The sequence below is a fragment of the Sturnira hondurensis genome, unplaced genomic scaffold (genome assembly GCF_014824575.4).
Source record: "Sturnira hondurensis isolate 20B ecotype Veracruz unplaced genomic scaffold, ASM1482457v3 Scaffold0006496, whole genome shotgun sequence".
Lineage (NCBI taxonomy): Eukaryota > Metazoa > Chordata > Mammalia > Chiroptera > Phyllostomidae > Sturnira > Sturnira hondurensis.
The window spans coordinates 2,616,312-2,631,244 of NW_028079127.1; the positions used below are offsets into that span (position 1 = coordinate 2,616,312).

Genomic DNA, 14,933 nt, shown 5'->3' on the forward strand with positions numbered 1-14,933 from the left:
TGCTATTTTCTGTACCTTCTCCCCCCTTCTCCTCCTCCCACTCCCCTGTTGCTAACCCTCCATGTGTTCTTCATTTCTATGGTTCCACTCCTGATCTAGCTGTCCTCTTGGTTTGCTTTTGTTTTAGGTGTGGTTGTTGATAACTGTGAGTTTGCTGTTCTTTCACTGTTCATATTTTTATCTTCTTTTTCTTATATAAGTCCCTTTAATGTTTCATATAATAAGGGCTTGGTGATGATTAACTCCTTGAATTTGATCTTATCTGAGAAGCACTTTATCTGTCCTTTCATTCTAAATGAAAACTTTGCTGGATAGAGCAGTCTTGGATGTAGGTCTTTGGATTTCATGACTTGGAATACTTCTTTCTAGCCCCTTCTTGCCTGTAAGGTCTCTTTTGAGAAATCCACTGATATAATTTCTGTTGTTTGTCTTTTGGTACCCTGAAACTTAGATCTGCAACTACAGATGTATAACATCAGAAGTAGCTTCTGCCTAGGTAAAGAGATGTATAATCATGCAGCAGTCAGAAACTATGCGATGGAGATGCTGCAATTCCAACCACCCTCCAAACAAGGCTTCCAAAGGCAGCATGCTCTGGGATCACCATAGTGCAGGCAAATCTTCATCACTGGGCAACCAGAAATTTTTTCCTCAGGATTCTAAGAAGACATTAAGTTTTCAAGGACTGACTCACACCAAAAGACTGGTACACAAACAAGGCATCATTTTATTTTTACAACAGGAATTTGTGGTTTTTTAGTAATTTGAGTATTCACGAGTACAATCCAGACTGACTATCATCTATAACAGCAATCTAAAAAAGACAGAACACACAAAGGAAGGATGGTGACAGATGGGTATTAGGAGGCTGACCATCTTGGAGGTATTTTACCCAGATCACCAAATGAATCATTGGAAAGTTTGAATTCTCTCTCTCTCTCTCTCTCACACACACACACACACAAACATGCACACACACAAATATTAGGTAAATACTAACACACGAATATGTTCTCGCTGTCAAATTGCAGGTAATGGGCAAAAATTCCATGTATGGAAATTTTGCACTCATATGCATCAATGTTCCCATGGTTCCCATATTTTTTGTGTGGCACACGCAAAAAATATCCATTTCGGTAGTGACCCTGCTGAGAATTGTATTGCAGAGATCAGGTGAATATAGACCCTCAGCCTGGCCAGAAAGTTATTAAACACTTGGATCCTCCATGAGAATATATCACAACCCTCTGTCAATTATTCTGCTCTCTGGGCTTCAGTTTTCTAGTCTGTAAAATCAAGTAGCCCAGTCTTTATAAGGGATTGTTATGATGGTAAAATGAGAGAAAACAGAAAAAAAATGTATTGTAAGGTCATATGTTATAAGGTCTTTCATAAATGTGAGAGGGAATATAGTAATTTTAGAAATCACTATACCAGCCAAAAAGTTCCCTTGGATCACTGGCTATCCAAAATCTTCTCAGTTGCTGTCACCCAAAGGTTTTGGCACCAACTACCCTGGATGCTCAATCCTGCAGACGAGATACAACATCTGCCCTTGTGGCAGGAATATTTGCCTGCTCCTGCACTCAGAGACATCTCAGGTGTTTCCCATCTTTAAGCAAATGAAAGCAGAATCCTCCTTTTAAGTGGCTCACTGAGTGACTGGGAAGACTTTGAGACACACTCAGGAACTGATTACAAAGACCTCTACTTGGGGACAGAGGTGAGTGGCATGCTAGACAGCATTGTGTATACTGTGCCATGCACCACAAAGGGTCTCTCAGATTCCTCCAGACTGACATTCTTAGAGTAAATGAGAATCTTGGGCATCATCTCAACCTCTAGAATTTATTGAAAATCAAATTATTATCTCTAGGCAGAATGGCACCCAGAGGAAATAAGTGTTAGAATCAGTGAGTGTAACAGTGAGGGCATGGCATGTGTCTGTGTGTGTCAATGTGTGAAACTGTACAAATGCAGCTACTGCATAAATAGGCTGTGTATGTGAGTGCCTATGAATCGCCATAAATGTAATCAAGATGCAGTAGATGAGAACATGTGTTAAGCATTCACCTGTGGAACCAGTTGCCTGCTCCAGCTTCCAGAGCTGCCACTTCCTAGCTGCATCGTTGTGGGCAATAGAGTAGATTAGATCACTGCTCAACAAACTAATTCTTGCCCCCAAATGACCTCCAGCAGAGAATTGTCCTTCTCTGCCCTTTTATAGTTGGATTTGGCCATGGTACTGGCTTTGGCAGATAGAATATAGACAGAAATGTCAGTATGCCAGTTCTAAGCCAAGACTTTGAGAGGCATCACATGTTTTTGCTCATTCCCTTGATATCCTCTGACCTCTCCATGGAAGGAACCTTCCCAGGTAGCCACTGACTCTCCATTCTGGGCCCCAAATAAGACACATGGAACAAAGCCACCTCAGTGAACTCAACAACCTGTGGATCATGTGAGAACAAGTGCTTATTGCTGTATACCACTGAGGTTTTGCTTTCATGTTTTGCAGCAAAAATTGACTGATACGGGCAAGTACTTAATTCCCCTATTCCTTCTACAGAAAAATGAGGCATCTACTGCAAAGGATTGTTATAAAAATTAAGTTGAGTTAATGCATATAAAGCACTTAGAACACTTCCTGGCACATAGTAAGTGCTTTAATAGGTAGGTGTTAGCTGTTGTATATATATGGATGAATAAGCAGGCACCCAAGTGGGTAAGAATGGGTGAGCATGACTCAGGTGTCAGAGTGAGCATGTGGGAGTAGAAGATGGTTGGAGCAGACATGTGGACATCTATGTGTATGGGAGGAGCAGGCCCCTCAGCAGAAGTACTCATTGATTCGTCGGCACCCCCTGGTTCCCAAGAGCTGAGAGTCCAGGCTAGAGCGGCCCGAAAGGAGCCTGTCAGCCTCACTGAGGCTGTGCCGGGACAGCTCCTCTAAGCCATCCTCACTGCGGCCCAGCCTGTCCAGGTTGACATAGGCACCCGTGGACTCGGTGGAGCCCGCATTGTGGCACTTGCGGCAGCGCCTCTGGAGAGCACCGCAGCAGACGAGCAGCGTGAGGGGCAGAGCGATGACAGAGGCCACACTGATCACAACCACATTGATGAGCTGCTGAGTGGCCTCAGCATCCACCACCTCGTTGGTGGAGAAGATGATGCACTGCTCTTTCCGGGGCACCAGGCCCCGCACACAGATACATGCCAGGTACTTGGTCTTAGGCACCAACCCATGGATGGTAACCCTGGTCTTCCCAGGCTGCACAACCACCCGCCGCATGTCATGCTGCCCAAAGACTGCATAGAGGACACTGAAGACAGTTGTGTTTCCAGCCTGAGGGGCCTTCCATGCCAAGGTCACACTCTGGTAAGTGTCCCCTAACACTTTGAGAGACCTCACCATTTGGGCCTCCTGGGGTTCCACCTGCTCATTCAAGTGTTCTGCTGGGGCACTCATCTGGAAATGCTGGAGCATCAGCTCCTCCTTTACATTGGGCACAGAGGGGCCAGTGGCCAGGATAGCAGGCTCAGGGATGTAGGGGACATGCCTGGCCACCAGCTTGTTGTTGTATGCAGCAGCTTCTGCCCCCTCACCTGTCCTTGCCCACAGTGCCTCTGGGCTTCCACTGTGCTCTGTGGAAGTCTGGGGCTCAGTGACAACAAGGGAGATAAGAGTCTCAGAGGCTCCCAGGAAGTTCTTGGCCTGGCAGATGTAGTCTCCAGAGTCAAGGTGGGACACAGACAGCAGACCCAGCAGAATCCAGCTTGTGCCATCACTGGAGACTTCCTGGTGCACTGAGGAGAAAGAGGCATATGTGAGAATGAATGGACCCATCTGCCTCAACCTTCCTTCCAGGCCCAAGTTCACATCATCTGGACCATGCACTCTCTACTAATGAGCTTGTCCACCCAAGAAAACACTAGGATTCATTAAACTTTTCTTAGACTAACTGAGGAGACAGAGATCACCTAGGCTCAAATTTGGGGAGACCCAAGCTGAGTCAAAGCCTAAGACTGATCTGGCTTCTAAATATGAGATGTTCACACTGTGATCCTTACAGCCCTGGAGTTCTGCAGAGCTGACCCCTCAGGGGCAGCAGGCAGGTGCTTTTTGTGTAAGGTGGTTTAGGGTGGACATTGGGCAGTGCTCTGCCTACCCCTGTCCAACCCCATTGCCAATTCAATCAGAGCATCTTCAACTTTCTGTTTGAGATATGGGGCTCCTTATACAACTTTGTTTGTAAATTGATTTTAAATCCATAGTTCTAGAGCAAAACTTTCCAACCTAGTTGAAGGAGACAGAAAACAGCTGGGGAGAATGTAAGGTGTTCTGGTCAGATGCTAAGAAATTGTTTTCCTTGAACCCTCTTTTTGCATGTAGGTGAGCTCTGACTCCTGCAACCTCACTCCTAGCCCTGAACCCAGTGACAGAGATGGACTATCTATGTCTACACAGCAAAAAATCATGCATTGTAGAACTAACTGTTCCTCCTTGTAGCAACTGGGTGATGTAGGCCAAGCATTGAACTTCTCAAAACTTTGGTTTACTTACATACAAAATTAGAAGGATATTCAGGTTCTCTAAAGTTTAATGACATTATGCACTGATACATTTAACAAATGTAGAGCTCCATAAATGATAACTCATGTGGTTAGTTACTCCTAGTGATATTGGCTTAATAGTCACAACTGGGAAACTTACTATAAATATTTCTTTTTCATTTTTTAAAAGATTTTATTTATTTATTTATCTTTAGAGGGGAAGGAGAAAGGGAGAGAAACATCAATGTATGGTTGCCTTTCGTGCATCCCCTGCTGGGAGTTGGCCTGCAAGGAACCGGCCTGCAGCCCAGGCATGTGCCCTGACTGGGAATCGAACTGGGAAACTTACTATAAATATTAAATACACTAAAAGAGTATCTTCTATCAAAAGTCAGCATTTTGTTCCTCCTACTGTGGGCCCTAAGTCTCTGATAGAGTGGCTAATGGAATGTGATAGGACAGGCCATTGTCCTCATAACCTACCTCTGGGTGGAACGTGTCCAAATCTGCTCAGAGAGAATGAGAGTGAAGCCTTGCTGAGCCTACCTCCTGCTCCTTGGCAAACCTGACTCTGCCCATTTGGGACACTGACCCACCTGCCCCCATCTGGGATTCAGCACAGTGGTACCTGTGGCTTACACACCTGTGCCATTGACTGAGTACCCATCGGCTCTCCTCCAGCTCATCTCGGGACCAGGGACCCCAGAAGCTCCACAGCGTAGCAATACTGTGCTGCCCAAAGGAGACCTGATGCTGGTCACTCCTGGACGGAGCTCCGGACTCTGGCACTTCCTCAGTTCCAACTGGCTGAAGGCCACTCCAGCCAGGCTGCGCGGGCTGGCACACCTCAGCCTGGCCTCTATGAAAGCCAGGTTTGGGACCCAGCCTTCCAGGAAATGGACCAGGTCATAGAGTTGGCAGTCACACACCCAGGGATTGTCCTGCAGCCCTGCAGAGATGAAAGGCAAGAGGTGAGCCCTAGCTATTCAGATCCCCAGGCCCAGTGCCATTCCCCCTCAGGGAGGACAAGGCAGCTCCTGAGCTCAGAATCCTCAGGACAGGCCTCCAAGCCCAGCTCCTTGCTTCACTAGCTATGTGACCTTAAGCCTGGTTCTTCATCTTGAGTGACTGCACTAGTTCCCATTCAGGGTTGCCATAAGCATAAATAAAGGGAGATCATATTAAGCACTGGGTAGGGCATACAGCATACCAACAAAATCAGCAATTACTACTGCCATTCTTAGACTCACCCTTTCCGGCTACTGGCCAGTGAGTGCTTCTGCAATAATTGCAACATGCCAAAACCCATTTCTAGAAATGCTAATGACTTCTGCCACTTGATCCCTATCCTCTCAGTATAAGGGAAACTTTCAGCATCACCCCAGCAATGGGGGCAGTTGTTCCAACCCATGGTTCCTTTGACACAGGCTCAAAATGAGAGAAGCGAGGAGACCAAGAAATCAAATCCTATGTCATCTCCCTGCACGCTTTACTTTAAAATTGAACATCGTTACAGAGCTTAAAGTAGCTCACTATGTCCCCTCACCCCATTAAAAAAAACTTCAACAGATAGAGGGGTATTATGTGTCCTCAGTTCTAAGGCACAAACCCATTTTGTGTGTTTGCACTTCTGAAATTCAAAATAAATGCATTTAATGTGATGTCCTTTTTATTCCCAAGAGACTGTTATTAAATTTGATAGTGTATCTAATAGTCAATGGCATCTTATACATTTACATATTTGATGTATTTAGAAGGGGGAATGTGAGGTTTGGAAATCTAATGAACAAAGTTAACTAACAAGCAAAATAGAGAAAAACTCATAGATAGAGAGCGGCTGAGAGCTTTTCGTGGGGGTGGGGTTAGGAGGTGGAGGGTTGAGCAAAAGGAAAAAGGACTCATAGAAATGAACAACAGCGTGGTGATTTCAAGGGGGAGGGAGGTATAAGGGGTTAAATGGTAATGGAAAAATACAATAAAAATAAAGAAAGAAAAGGGGGGAAGACTGAATGCATATCTGCTGCATATTTGTGACTCTCAGGTGAGCACTAGCTGAGAGGGTGTCAGTGCCTTCTCCCACCCTACCACCTCATCCCACTGATGGCCACTACTCTGTGTCACTGATTAAATGCATGTAATGACACATCTGAACCTCAGGACTCATCACTGCCTGGCTCTGGTGGTGAGCTACCTGGCTTTTGCCTGTCACACCAGAGTCCCCAACAAATGAATGCAATAGACAAAGTGAAAGGACAGTGAAATGTTCACCAGTCAGACTGACAAAAAAACATTCTAGCCATTTCTGTTGTTAGCTTCATGAAAAAGTAGACTTTGATCCATTTTGCTCCCTTCAGCATCCCCAGCACCAAAAACTATGCCCACACATTCATAGGTACCCAAATAAACTTACAGAGTGAACTTACATGGGTGGTCTCACACACAAATGGTGGGGGACAAGTATTGGCCCAGCACCTTTAGAGACTCTCAGACTGATGTTAAAATATCCAGTGTGCACACTCCATGAGCTAGTCATTCCACCTCTCAGTTCCTATCCTAGAGAAACGTTTGTCTGCCTGCACCAGGCTTCAACGTCAATAATGTTCTCTGTGGCATCACAGGTGTCAAAATAATGAAAACAACCTAATGGTCCATTAAAGGGGAATTGGTTAAAGAAAGTGTAGTATAACTATACTATGAATATTATGTACTTGTTGAAAAATGAGGTCACGTGTGCACCAGCTCCTCATAACTGTCAGGCATAGAGGCTCAGTGCTATTGACCACTGTCACACATTTCCACATCCCGGCACTTCGGGCAGATCTGCTCAGTCTCACCAGCTCCTTCCAATGCACCTTCTGCCCAAAGAGTGACATCCCTCTTGTTCTATTAAGTTAGGCACCAAAGCAGGGGATAGAGAGATAGCAGGAAACAATCCTGCCCTCAAGGAGCCTACAATTCAGGGCTGTGTTCTATGCTATCACAGAGAGCAGCACACTCACATAAGGTAAAAAGGAAAAGATTATCAAGAAGAAGAAACTTAGAGGCTGGGCAGGGGAGACCCAGCCTCTGTGCAGTATGTGCAGTATGAAGTTGATTCACTTGTAGTAACTAACAAAAGTCTCCAAGATATACTACTGGGTAAAAAAAGTGCTGGTTGATATATACAGTATGATAAAACTATATGTAAAGCACACAGATGAAATTTCTATGTGCACATATGTATATGTACGTGTATGAAGATATACTGTAGAAGACAGGGAACATGCAAATAAACGTAATAGTAGCTACTCTTTAGGAAGGGAGAAGAAACTGGAATTGGTAGAGGAGACAAAAGGGCTTTTAGCCTTTTCTGAAAGGTTTTTAATGTTTACACATATTCATATATGTCTTGTGTCATTAAAATTAATTTTCCAGAGTGAGTTATGTCCCCACCTGTCACCGTCCAGGCCTTGGTCAGGAAAGAAGGTCTGGTTCACCCAGTAAGCTGTTGGTTTGTTAGGAACAGGACAGAATCGGAGAGAGCCAGCTGGTGTAGCCCATTCAACACTGCTTTGGGAAACTGAGTCTCAGGGTTCTGTCTCCTCGCTGAGACCCTAGAAGGTCTCTTGTCCCTCATTTTCCTTGTTTGTAACAGTGGACCAGCACTCCTTGCTGTGGTTGCCTGACATGGTTGTTGGAACAGAGTGTGTGTGTGTGTGTGTGTGTGTGTGTGTGTGTAATTAGCATTCGGAGGGGGGGGGGAGGGAGAAAACAGGAAGGAGACAGGGAGCTGGGATGCAGACCTGGTGAATGAATCACTGGCTGGAGGGGCAGTCTGGAGCTGAAATAGTCCATCAGAATTGCCCCAGTGGCTGGGCCTTTAGATTCCCACCTGATAGTGTTTGGATGAGACTGCCCCCAGAAAGGGTGCGGGCCTTGGGCAAGGCTGCTCTGCAGCTGAGCTGTCCTGAGTGGGGCAACAGCTGAATACTGCTGCTGACCGCACAACCTTGATGAGGATCTGGGCGACACGTCTCTATGCCTGCCACGTGACCTGCTGTGTATTAAGCACCATCTTTATACCCACAAGGCTAATCTTTTTTTTGAGATAGTTTTATCATTCTCTCTTTTCAAAAAAAAAAACAAACCCGAAGGCACAGAGAAGCCAAGCCGAGGACACACAGCCAGCAAGCCGCAGAGCTGGAATTTGGACTGCAGCCATCTGACCCAGCACGTGAGCTCCTAACTGTGCCAATAGGAGCCTTTCACTCAACGTTCACTCAAACCGGGAACAGGTGTGGTTTCTGTTTTCCAGGTAAAGAATCTAAACTCAGAGAGGTTTGGTATTCTGCACAAGACCCCAGCGTGGTTCCAAGTGAAGGATGCCATCTCTTACCTAGGACCAGCCTGGTGCGGTGGCCCGGAAGGAAGGACCCGGTCTGCATGTGAGACCAAGTGGCCAGCAGCTCCTGTGGGAGTCTCATCAGCTGGTTGCTGGAGAGGTCGAGGAAAGTGAGGTTGCCCAGAAACCGTGCAGCCTCTGGCGGCACTGCCGAGAGTCGGTTGGCCTGAAGGTCCAGCAGCCGCAGCTCAGGGGCGTCCCTGAGCGCCGCCCACGGGAAGGCAGCCAGGCGGTTCCCCGGCAGGCGCAGCTCCCGCAGGCGGCGCAGACCCCGCAGCATTAAGGCGCTGAGCTCGCTGAGTGCGTTGTAAGGCAGCCACAGCTGTTCCAGGCGTCCCAGCGGCCTGAAGGCCTCCCCAGGCACCCTACGGATGGCCGTTCGCTCCAGGCGCAGTCTGGAGGTGTCCAGTGGAACAGATGCTGGGGGCAGGGTCATGTCAGGGTCATTGCATACCACCGTCCTGGTCACAGAAATGGGGGATATTTGAGCAAGGGTCCAGTCAAGTCAGAGATTTGACTACCTACCTCTTTCCAAGAATCCGCCTGGTCTGCATGGGAGACAGACACAAACCCTGGGGTTCAAGCTCTTTTGAGCTCTGGAGATAGGCCAAGAACAAGCAGCATCCTTCAGGGAAGGGAGGAGGTGGAGGGAGGATGGGGGCGACTGGGTCTGAGTTCTTGCTTTCAGAGCCTTTCACAAGGTCTCAGGAGGACCACATAGTCTGTCACTAGCCTAAAGGACCTCAAGCTTAAATTGCTATGTCCCATTACATCCCACACCACCTGCACTACACTAAGAATGACTAGTATTCATTAATCCTGAGATCATCGCGTGCATTGGCTCATTGCAAATGTGCTAAAAAGTGTTTGATCATTAAATTATACCTCAGTGTTTGTAACCATTTTGGCTTTCTCCATTTAAAAAAATATATATATATTTGCAGCCCTGGCTGGTGTAGCTCAGTGGATTGAGCGCGGGCCTGCAACCCACATGATTGCGGTTCGATTCCTAGTCAGGGCACATGCCTGGGTTGCAGGCCAGTTCCCAGCAGGGGACTCACAAGAGGCAACCATACATTGATATTTCTCTCCTTCTCTCCTTCCCTTCCTCTCTAAAGATAAATAAATAAAATCTTTAAAAATATATATATATATTTGCATATATATCCTTGGAGGCGTGTGTGTGTGTGTGTGTGTATANGGGGGATATTTGAGCAAGGGTGCAGTCAAGTCAGAGATTTGACTACCTACCTCTTTCCAAGAATCCCCCTGGTCTACATGGGAGACAGACACAAACCCTGGGGTTCAAGCTCTTTTGAGCTCTGGAGATAGGCCGAGAAGAAGCAGCATCCTTCAGAGCAGGGAGGAGGTGGAGGGAGGATGGGGGCGACTGGGTCCGAGTTCTTGCTTTCAGAGCCTTTCACAAGGTCTCAGGAGGACCACATAGTCTGTCACTAGCCTAAAGGACCTCAAGCTTAAATTGCTATGCCCCATAACATCCCACACCACCTGCACTACACTAAGAATGACTAGTATTCATTAATCCTGAGATCATCGCATGCATTGGCTCATTGCAAATGTGTTAAAAAGTGTTTGATCATTAAATTATACCTCAGTGTTTGTAACCATTTTGGCTTTCTTCATTTAAAAAAATATATATATTTGCAGCCCTGGCTGGTGTAGCTCAGTGGATTGAGCGCGGGCCTGCGACCCACATGATTGCGGTTCGATTCCTAGTCAGGGCACATGCCTGGGTTGCAGGCCAGTTCCCAGCAGGGTACTCACAAGAGGCAACCATACATTGATATTTCTCTCCTTCTCTCCTTCCCTTCCCCTCTAAAGATAAGTAAATAAAATCTTTAAATATATATATATTTGCATATATATCCTTGGAGGTGTGTGCATGTGTGTGTGTGTGTGTGCATGTATATACACCAAGGGTATCAGAAAGGAAAACCATACACAGGGTACCTCAACCCTTTCCCAACTCTGAAGGGAACATAAGATGCTTAAGGGTTTTAAGAGCTGGGACTTGACAGCACCACATTTGGATTCCCATCTGTGCTCTTTGCTTGCTGGCTGTGCATCCTTGAGTATATGACATAACCTTTGTTTTCCTCAGTTGCCCCATAATAATAGACTCTACATCACAGGAACATGTGGGGATTTATGTGAGGTCATGTGTTCACCAGCTCCTCATAACTGTCAGGCATAGAAGCTCAGTGCTATTGACCACAGTCACACATTTCCACATCCCGGCACTTAGGGCAGATCTGCTCAGTCTCACCAGCTCCTTCCAATGCACCTTCTGCCCAAAGAGGGACATCTCTCTTGTTCTATTAAGTTTGGCACCAAAGCAGGGGATAGAGAGGTAACAGGAAACAATCCTGCCCTCAAGGAGCCTACAATTCAGGGCTGTGTTCTATGCTGTCACAGAGAGCAGCACACTCACATAAGGTAAAAAGGAGAAGATTATCAAGAAGAGGAAACTTAGAGGCTGGGTGGGGAGACCCAATCTTTGTGCAGGCTCAGTTTCATCTGGAGAGTTTCTCTGTTCACATAGAGGAGGAGTCATGTTTTGCTTTGTTGAGGGGGGTTGTTCTCTTGCGGAATCATAACATGTTGCTCATTGGTGCCTTCCTGGGTAACACCCACCCTCCACCCACATTCATCAGCTTAACTCACATACTCTACGTACTCTACTCCCGGTCTGCTGGGCTTGACTTGTTTTTTTGTTTTTGTTTTATGTTGACAGTGCCCATAAAAGGCACAGTTGCTTTCCATTCATTCATATTCTTCAAATATACATGGAACCCCTACTGAGTGATGGGAGCTGTGGAGATCCAGTATAATAATCAGCTTCATAGACCCTGTCTGCATACGGCTTATAATATAGCTAAGGAAGAAAGAGCATTGGATGCAACGTTATTATCAATGATGGTAGAGGTTTGGGCGTTGCAAGGAGGGAGGTCTGGATATAGATAGGAAGAAAGGAGTTGATGGAAAAACAAGTCTTGAGAGGAAGAGAAAATGGTCAAGGGAAGGGTCAAAGAAACCAATAAAAGAGCCCAACACAGGCCAATGGCACTGTGGTGCACACTGGGCACAAAGAACATGGTGACACACCTGTTCAGGTACCCAGACTGCCCCCCCCCACCAGATAATGCCATTACCCATAGGAACACAAGCTCTGTTTGTGATTACTGAAGGGTAGAGCATGGGCAGATCACAAAGGCTAGACCCTCTGAAAGGCCCTAATTAGAGATGGGACTGAGGAAGGCATCTGAGGCAGAAGAAGCCTTAGTCTAACTGCACAATCTGTGCCTGTGGCCATTAGGGACCTCAAATCCCCTATAGCTTTTCATGGACTCATTCCCCTCATAGGGCACTATGTGTTCATGGTCTGGCGAACATCAGCTTTGGGACTGTCAGGCAGGTAGACTAATGATGAGAGCTCCAGCTTCAGAGGAGCTGACAGATGTAAGGGGCCACTGGCTGATGTAAGGGGCCCTGGAAACTGCTTTTGGAATGCCATTTTCCATCCTAAAGCTAACCTGATACCAGCAGTCCTCCCCCAGTCCCTGTCCATGACAGTGTCATTGATGAGAAGAGTTCTGGAAAAGGACCTGAAGCCCTGGGTTCCAGCACCAGGTCTGCCACTCGTGCTGTGTGACTCAGCTCTCTGTGGGTGTCAGGGGAGGCTCTTCATCACTCTGGCCACACTGTCACTGGCCACGGGCATTTCCCTGACTTGCTCAGGGATAAGCCCTGGCTTCCCTTTGGGAGAGGACCCTTACTTCCGATGATTCACATGAATTGGGGCATCAGAGATTTGGGCCAAAAATGGAGATCTTTCTGTTTTTCAGACCATTTGGGGGTGTCATTTCTTGGGGTTCCTCTTTCTTCTCCATCTGCCCTCATACCCAGTCAACTCAGCACCCATTGCCAAAATCACTGAGTCATACTGATACTATTATCGTCCTAATCAGAAACCATCAGTGTCTCCACAACATCCACCAAAGACAAGGGAGAGAAGGAGGATGGAATTCTAGAACTTAGGAAAGTTGGTGGGAAAGGCCCTGAGCCAGGGGCTGAAATCCTTGAACCAGAGGGATGAGGCAGTGATCACTAATGGATAAGCTGAATGCATCAGAAGAGATATGTTTTAAAGACAATTGAAGAGGAAGAGAATGAGCTGTGGTAGAAGAGCACGGGGCCACAAACTCCAGCATCCTGGGAATGTCCGTGCAGGGGGAGGAAAAGAGGATGAGGGTGCTGTCAGAGCTCAGATGGGATATGAGAAAAGGTAAAGAGAGGCTGAGGACGGAGGGAAACTTGTCTGCAAAGGAATGGGCAGTCCTGGCCTTTCGGAGAGCCTCTAGAAAGGGGTCAGGTTGGAAGCTCCTGAGGGCTTTGCCAGAGGAGACCCCAAGTGAGGGAGACCATGTGGAGGCAGGTGGTCCTCTCTGGGTGGGGTGGTGAAAAATACCTGGAATGTAAGTGGGTACCCTCGGGAGGTGAAGCAAGAGAATGGGAGAGGCCTGAGAAAGAAGAGGCTAAGTAGATAGAGAGAGGATGATGGGAAGGAAGGAAGAAGGGAAGGAAGGAAGGAAGGAAGGAAGGAAGGAAGGAAGGAAGGAAGGAAGGAAGGGATTTACTGGGGCCCTTAGGGAAGGTTCCTGTCCACCAGGATCCTGGAGGAAGATTCAGAAAGGGTCTCTTGGAGCTGGCACACCTGTGCCCCCTGCCACCCCCAAATATAAAGGAACCTAGTACCACCCAGGCAGAGCCATGTCCTGCTGGCTAGGCAATAATTCAGTGCAGATCAGCCCCATAGGACCCCTAGGCCTCAAGTGCCAGGGAAATATCTTACCTGGCCACACTCTGAGGGTCCTGCATCCAATCCTCCCAACCCAGCCACACTGGTAGAGCTCTGGGGGCTGGGCTACCCATCCCCCACACATGGTAGCATACCTGGCCTTGTTGCCATCGCCCAGGATGTGTAGGCTGCAGCTGCAGTGAGAGGGGCAAGAGCTCCAGGCCTGCGGGGGTCTCCCAAGGGCCAGGAGCCAGAGCATGCCCAATGCCACCCTCATGGCTCCTGGCTCCTCTGTAGCCCAGGCAGGGGCTTGTCCCTGGTCTGCTGTCTTTCCTGCCCAGCAAGCCCAGCAACAGCCCACTGGCTCCTCAGCTCTCACACCCCGGGCTCAGATAAACACAGACAAGCTGGGGATTAGGGAAGGAAGCTCCAGCCAGAGCACTCAGCGGCTTATTGCTCCCTGGAATCATCTGGTCCTGAGACTGGGGGTGGGAGATCCCCTTCTGTAAAATAGTCGCAGGCCCCAAGAGGCCAGGGCCTGGCAAGGTGGGGCAGGCAGGTGGGTAGCCATCCCAGGGCAAGTAGCTGCTGGACCAGCTGTCTGGGTTGCCCACCCGCAAAGCCATCCCAGGCCAACCAGGCTGTGGGCAGCAGAAACGCGCCAGAGTATGTGGGTTTAGAGGAGGCGAAGACAGAACCTGACCTCTGATAAGGGTTATTGGAAATTATTTTCTGTGATTCTATTTCATAGTGAGAAAGTAATGAGATGAAGGCAGTGAAGGTACTAGAAACAGCCCAAACTCCAGGGCCCTGCTGCCTGGGTTTCAATTCCAGCTTCCCTATTCATGGGGTGTGTGACCTTTGATAAGCCACAAGATTCCTCTTGGCCTCTGTGTCCTCATCTGCCAAAAGAAAGTAATGTTACTTTACTCAGGGTGTTTATGAAAATTAAGCAACCCAAGTTTCCCAGACCTCGACAGCCTGTGAAAACAGAAGTTTTCTCATGAGCAGTAAGGACCCAATTTTGTTGGTACTTATAAGTACCTGCTCATGTAAGAATTGGGAAAATACAGATATTTTGGATAGACTTCAGAAGTATCTCCCATGGGCTCATGAACCTTCCCAGCCTGCTGGGTGAGCAGCTGCCTCCCCAAATGCACTGTGGACAACCAGTCTCAA

At 47.5% G+C, this 14,933-nt stretch overlaps 1 protein-coding gene across 1 annotated transcript; it reads right to left on the bottom strand.

Moving 5' to 3' along the window:
* Positions 1–892: 892 nt before the first annotated feature.
* Positions 893–14,147, bottom strand: LRIT1 (leucine rich repeat, Ig-like and transmembrane domains 1). The gene is made up of 4 exons (XM_037049359.1): positions 13,910–14,147; positions 8,930–9,396; positions 5,198–5,503; positions 893–3,807 (listed from the first exon to the last, which is right to left on the bottom strand). The coding sequence occupies exons 1-4, from the start codon at positions 14,029–14,031 to the stop codon at positions 2,831–2,833; spliced, it is 1,872 nt and encodes a 623-aa protein (XP_036905254.1). The 5' UTR covers positions 14,032–14,147; the 3' UTR covers positions 893–2,830.
* Between the last annotated feature and the right edge of the window lie 786 nt (positions 14,148–14,933).

Excerpts from the sequence above, each read along its gene's own strand:
- LRIT1 (XM_037049359.1), bottom strand. The coding sequence starts at position 14,031 with ATGAGGGTGGCATTGGGCATGCTCTGGCTCCTGGCCCTTGGGAGACCC. Across the intron at positions 5,504-8,929 it reads CCGCACCAGGCTGGTCCTAG|GGCTGCAGGACAATCCCTGG; the intron begins GTAAGAGATGGC and ends TCATCTCTGCAG. Across the intron at positions 3,808-5,197 it reads GTACTCAGTCAATGGCACAG|TGCACCAGGAAGTCTCCAGT; the intron begins GTGTGTAAGCCA and ends CTTTCTCCTCAG.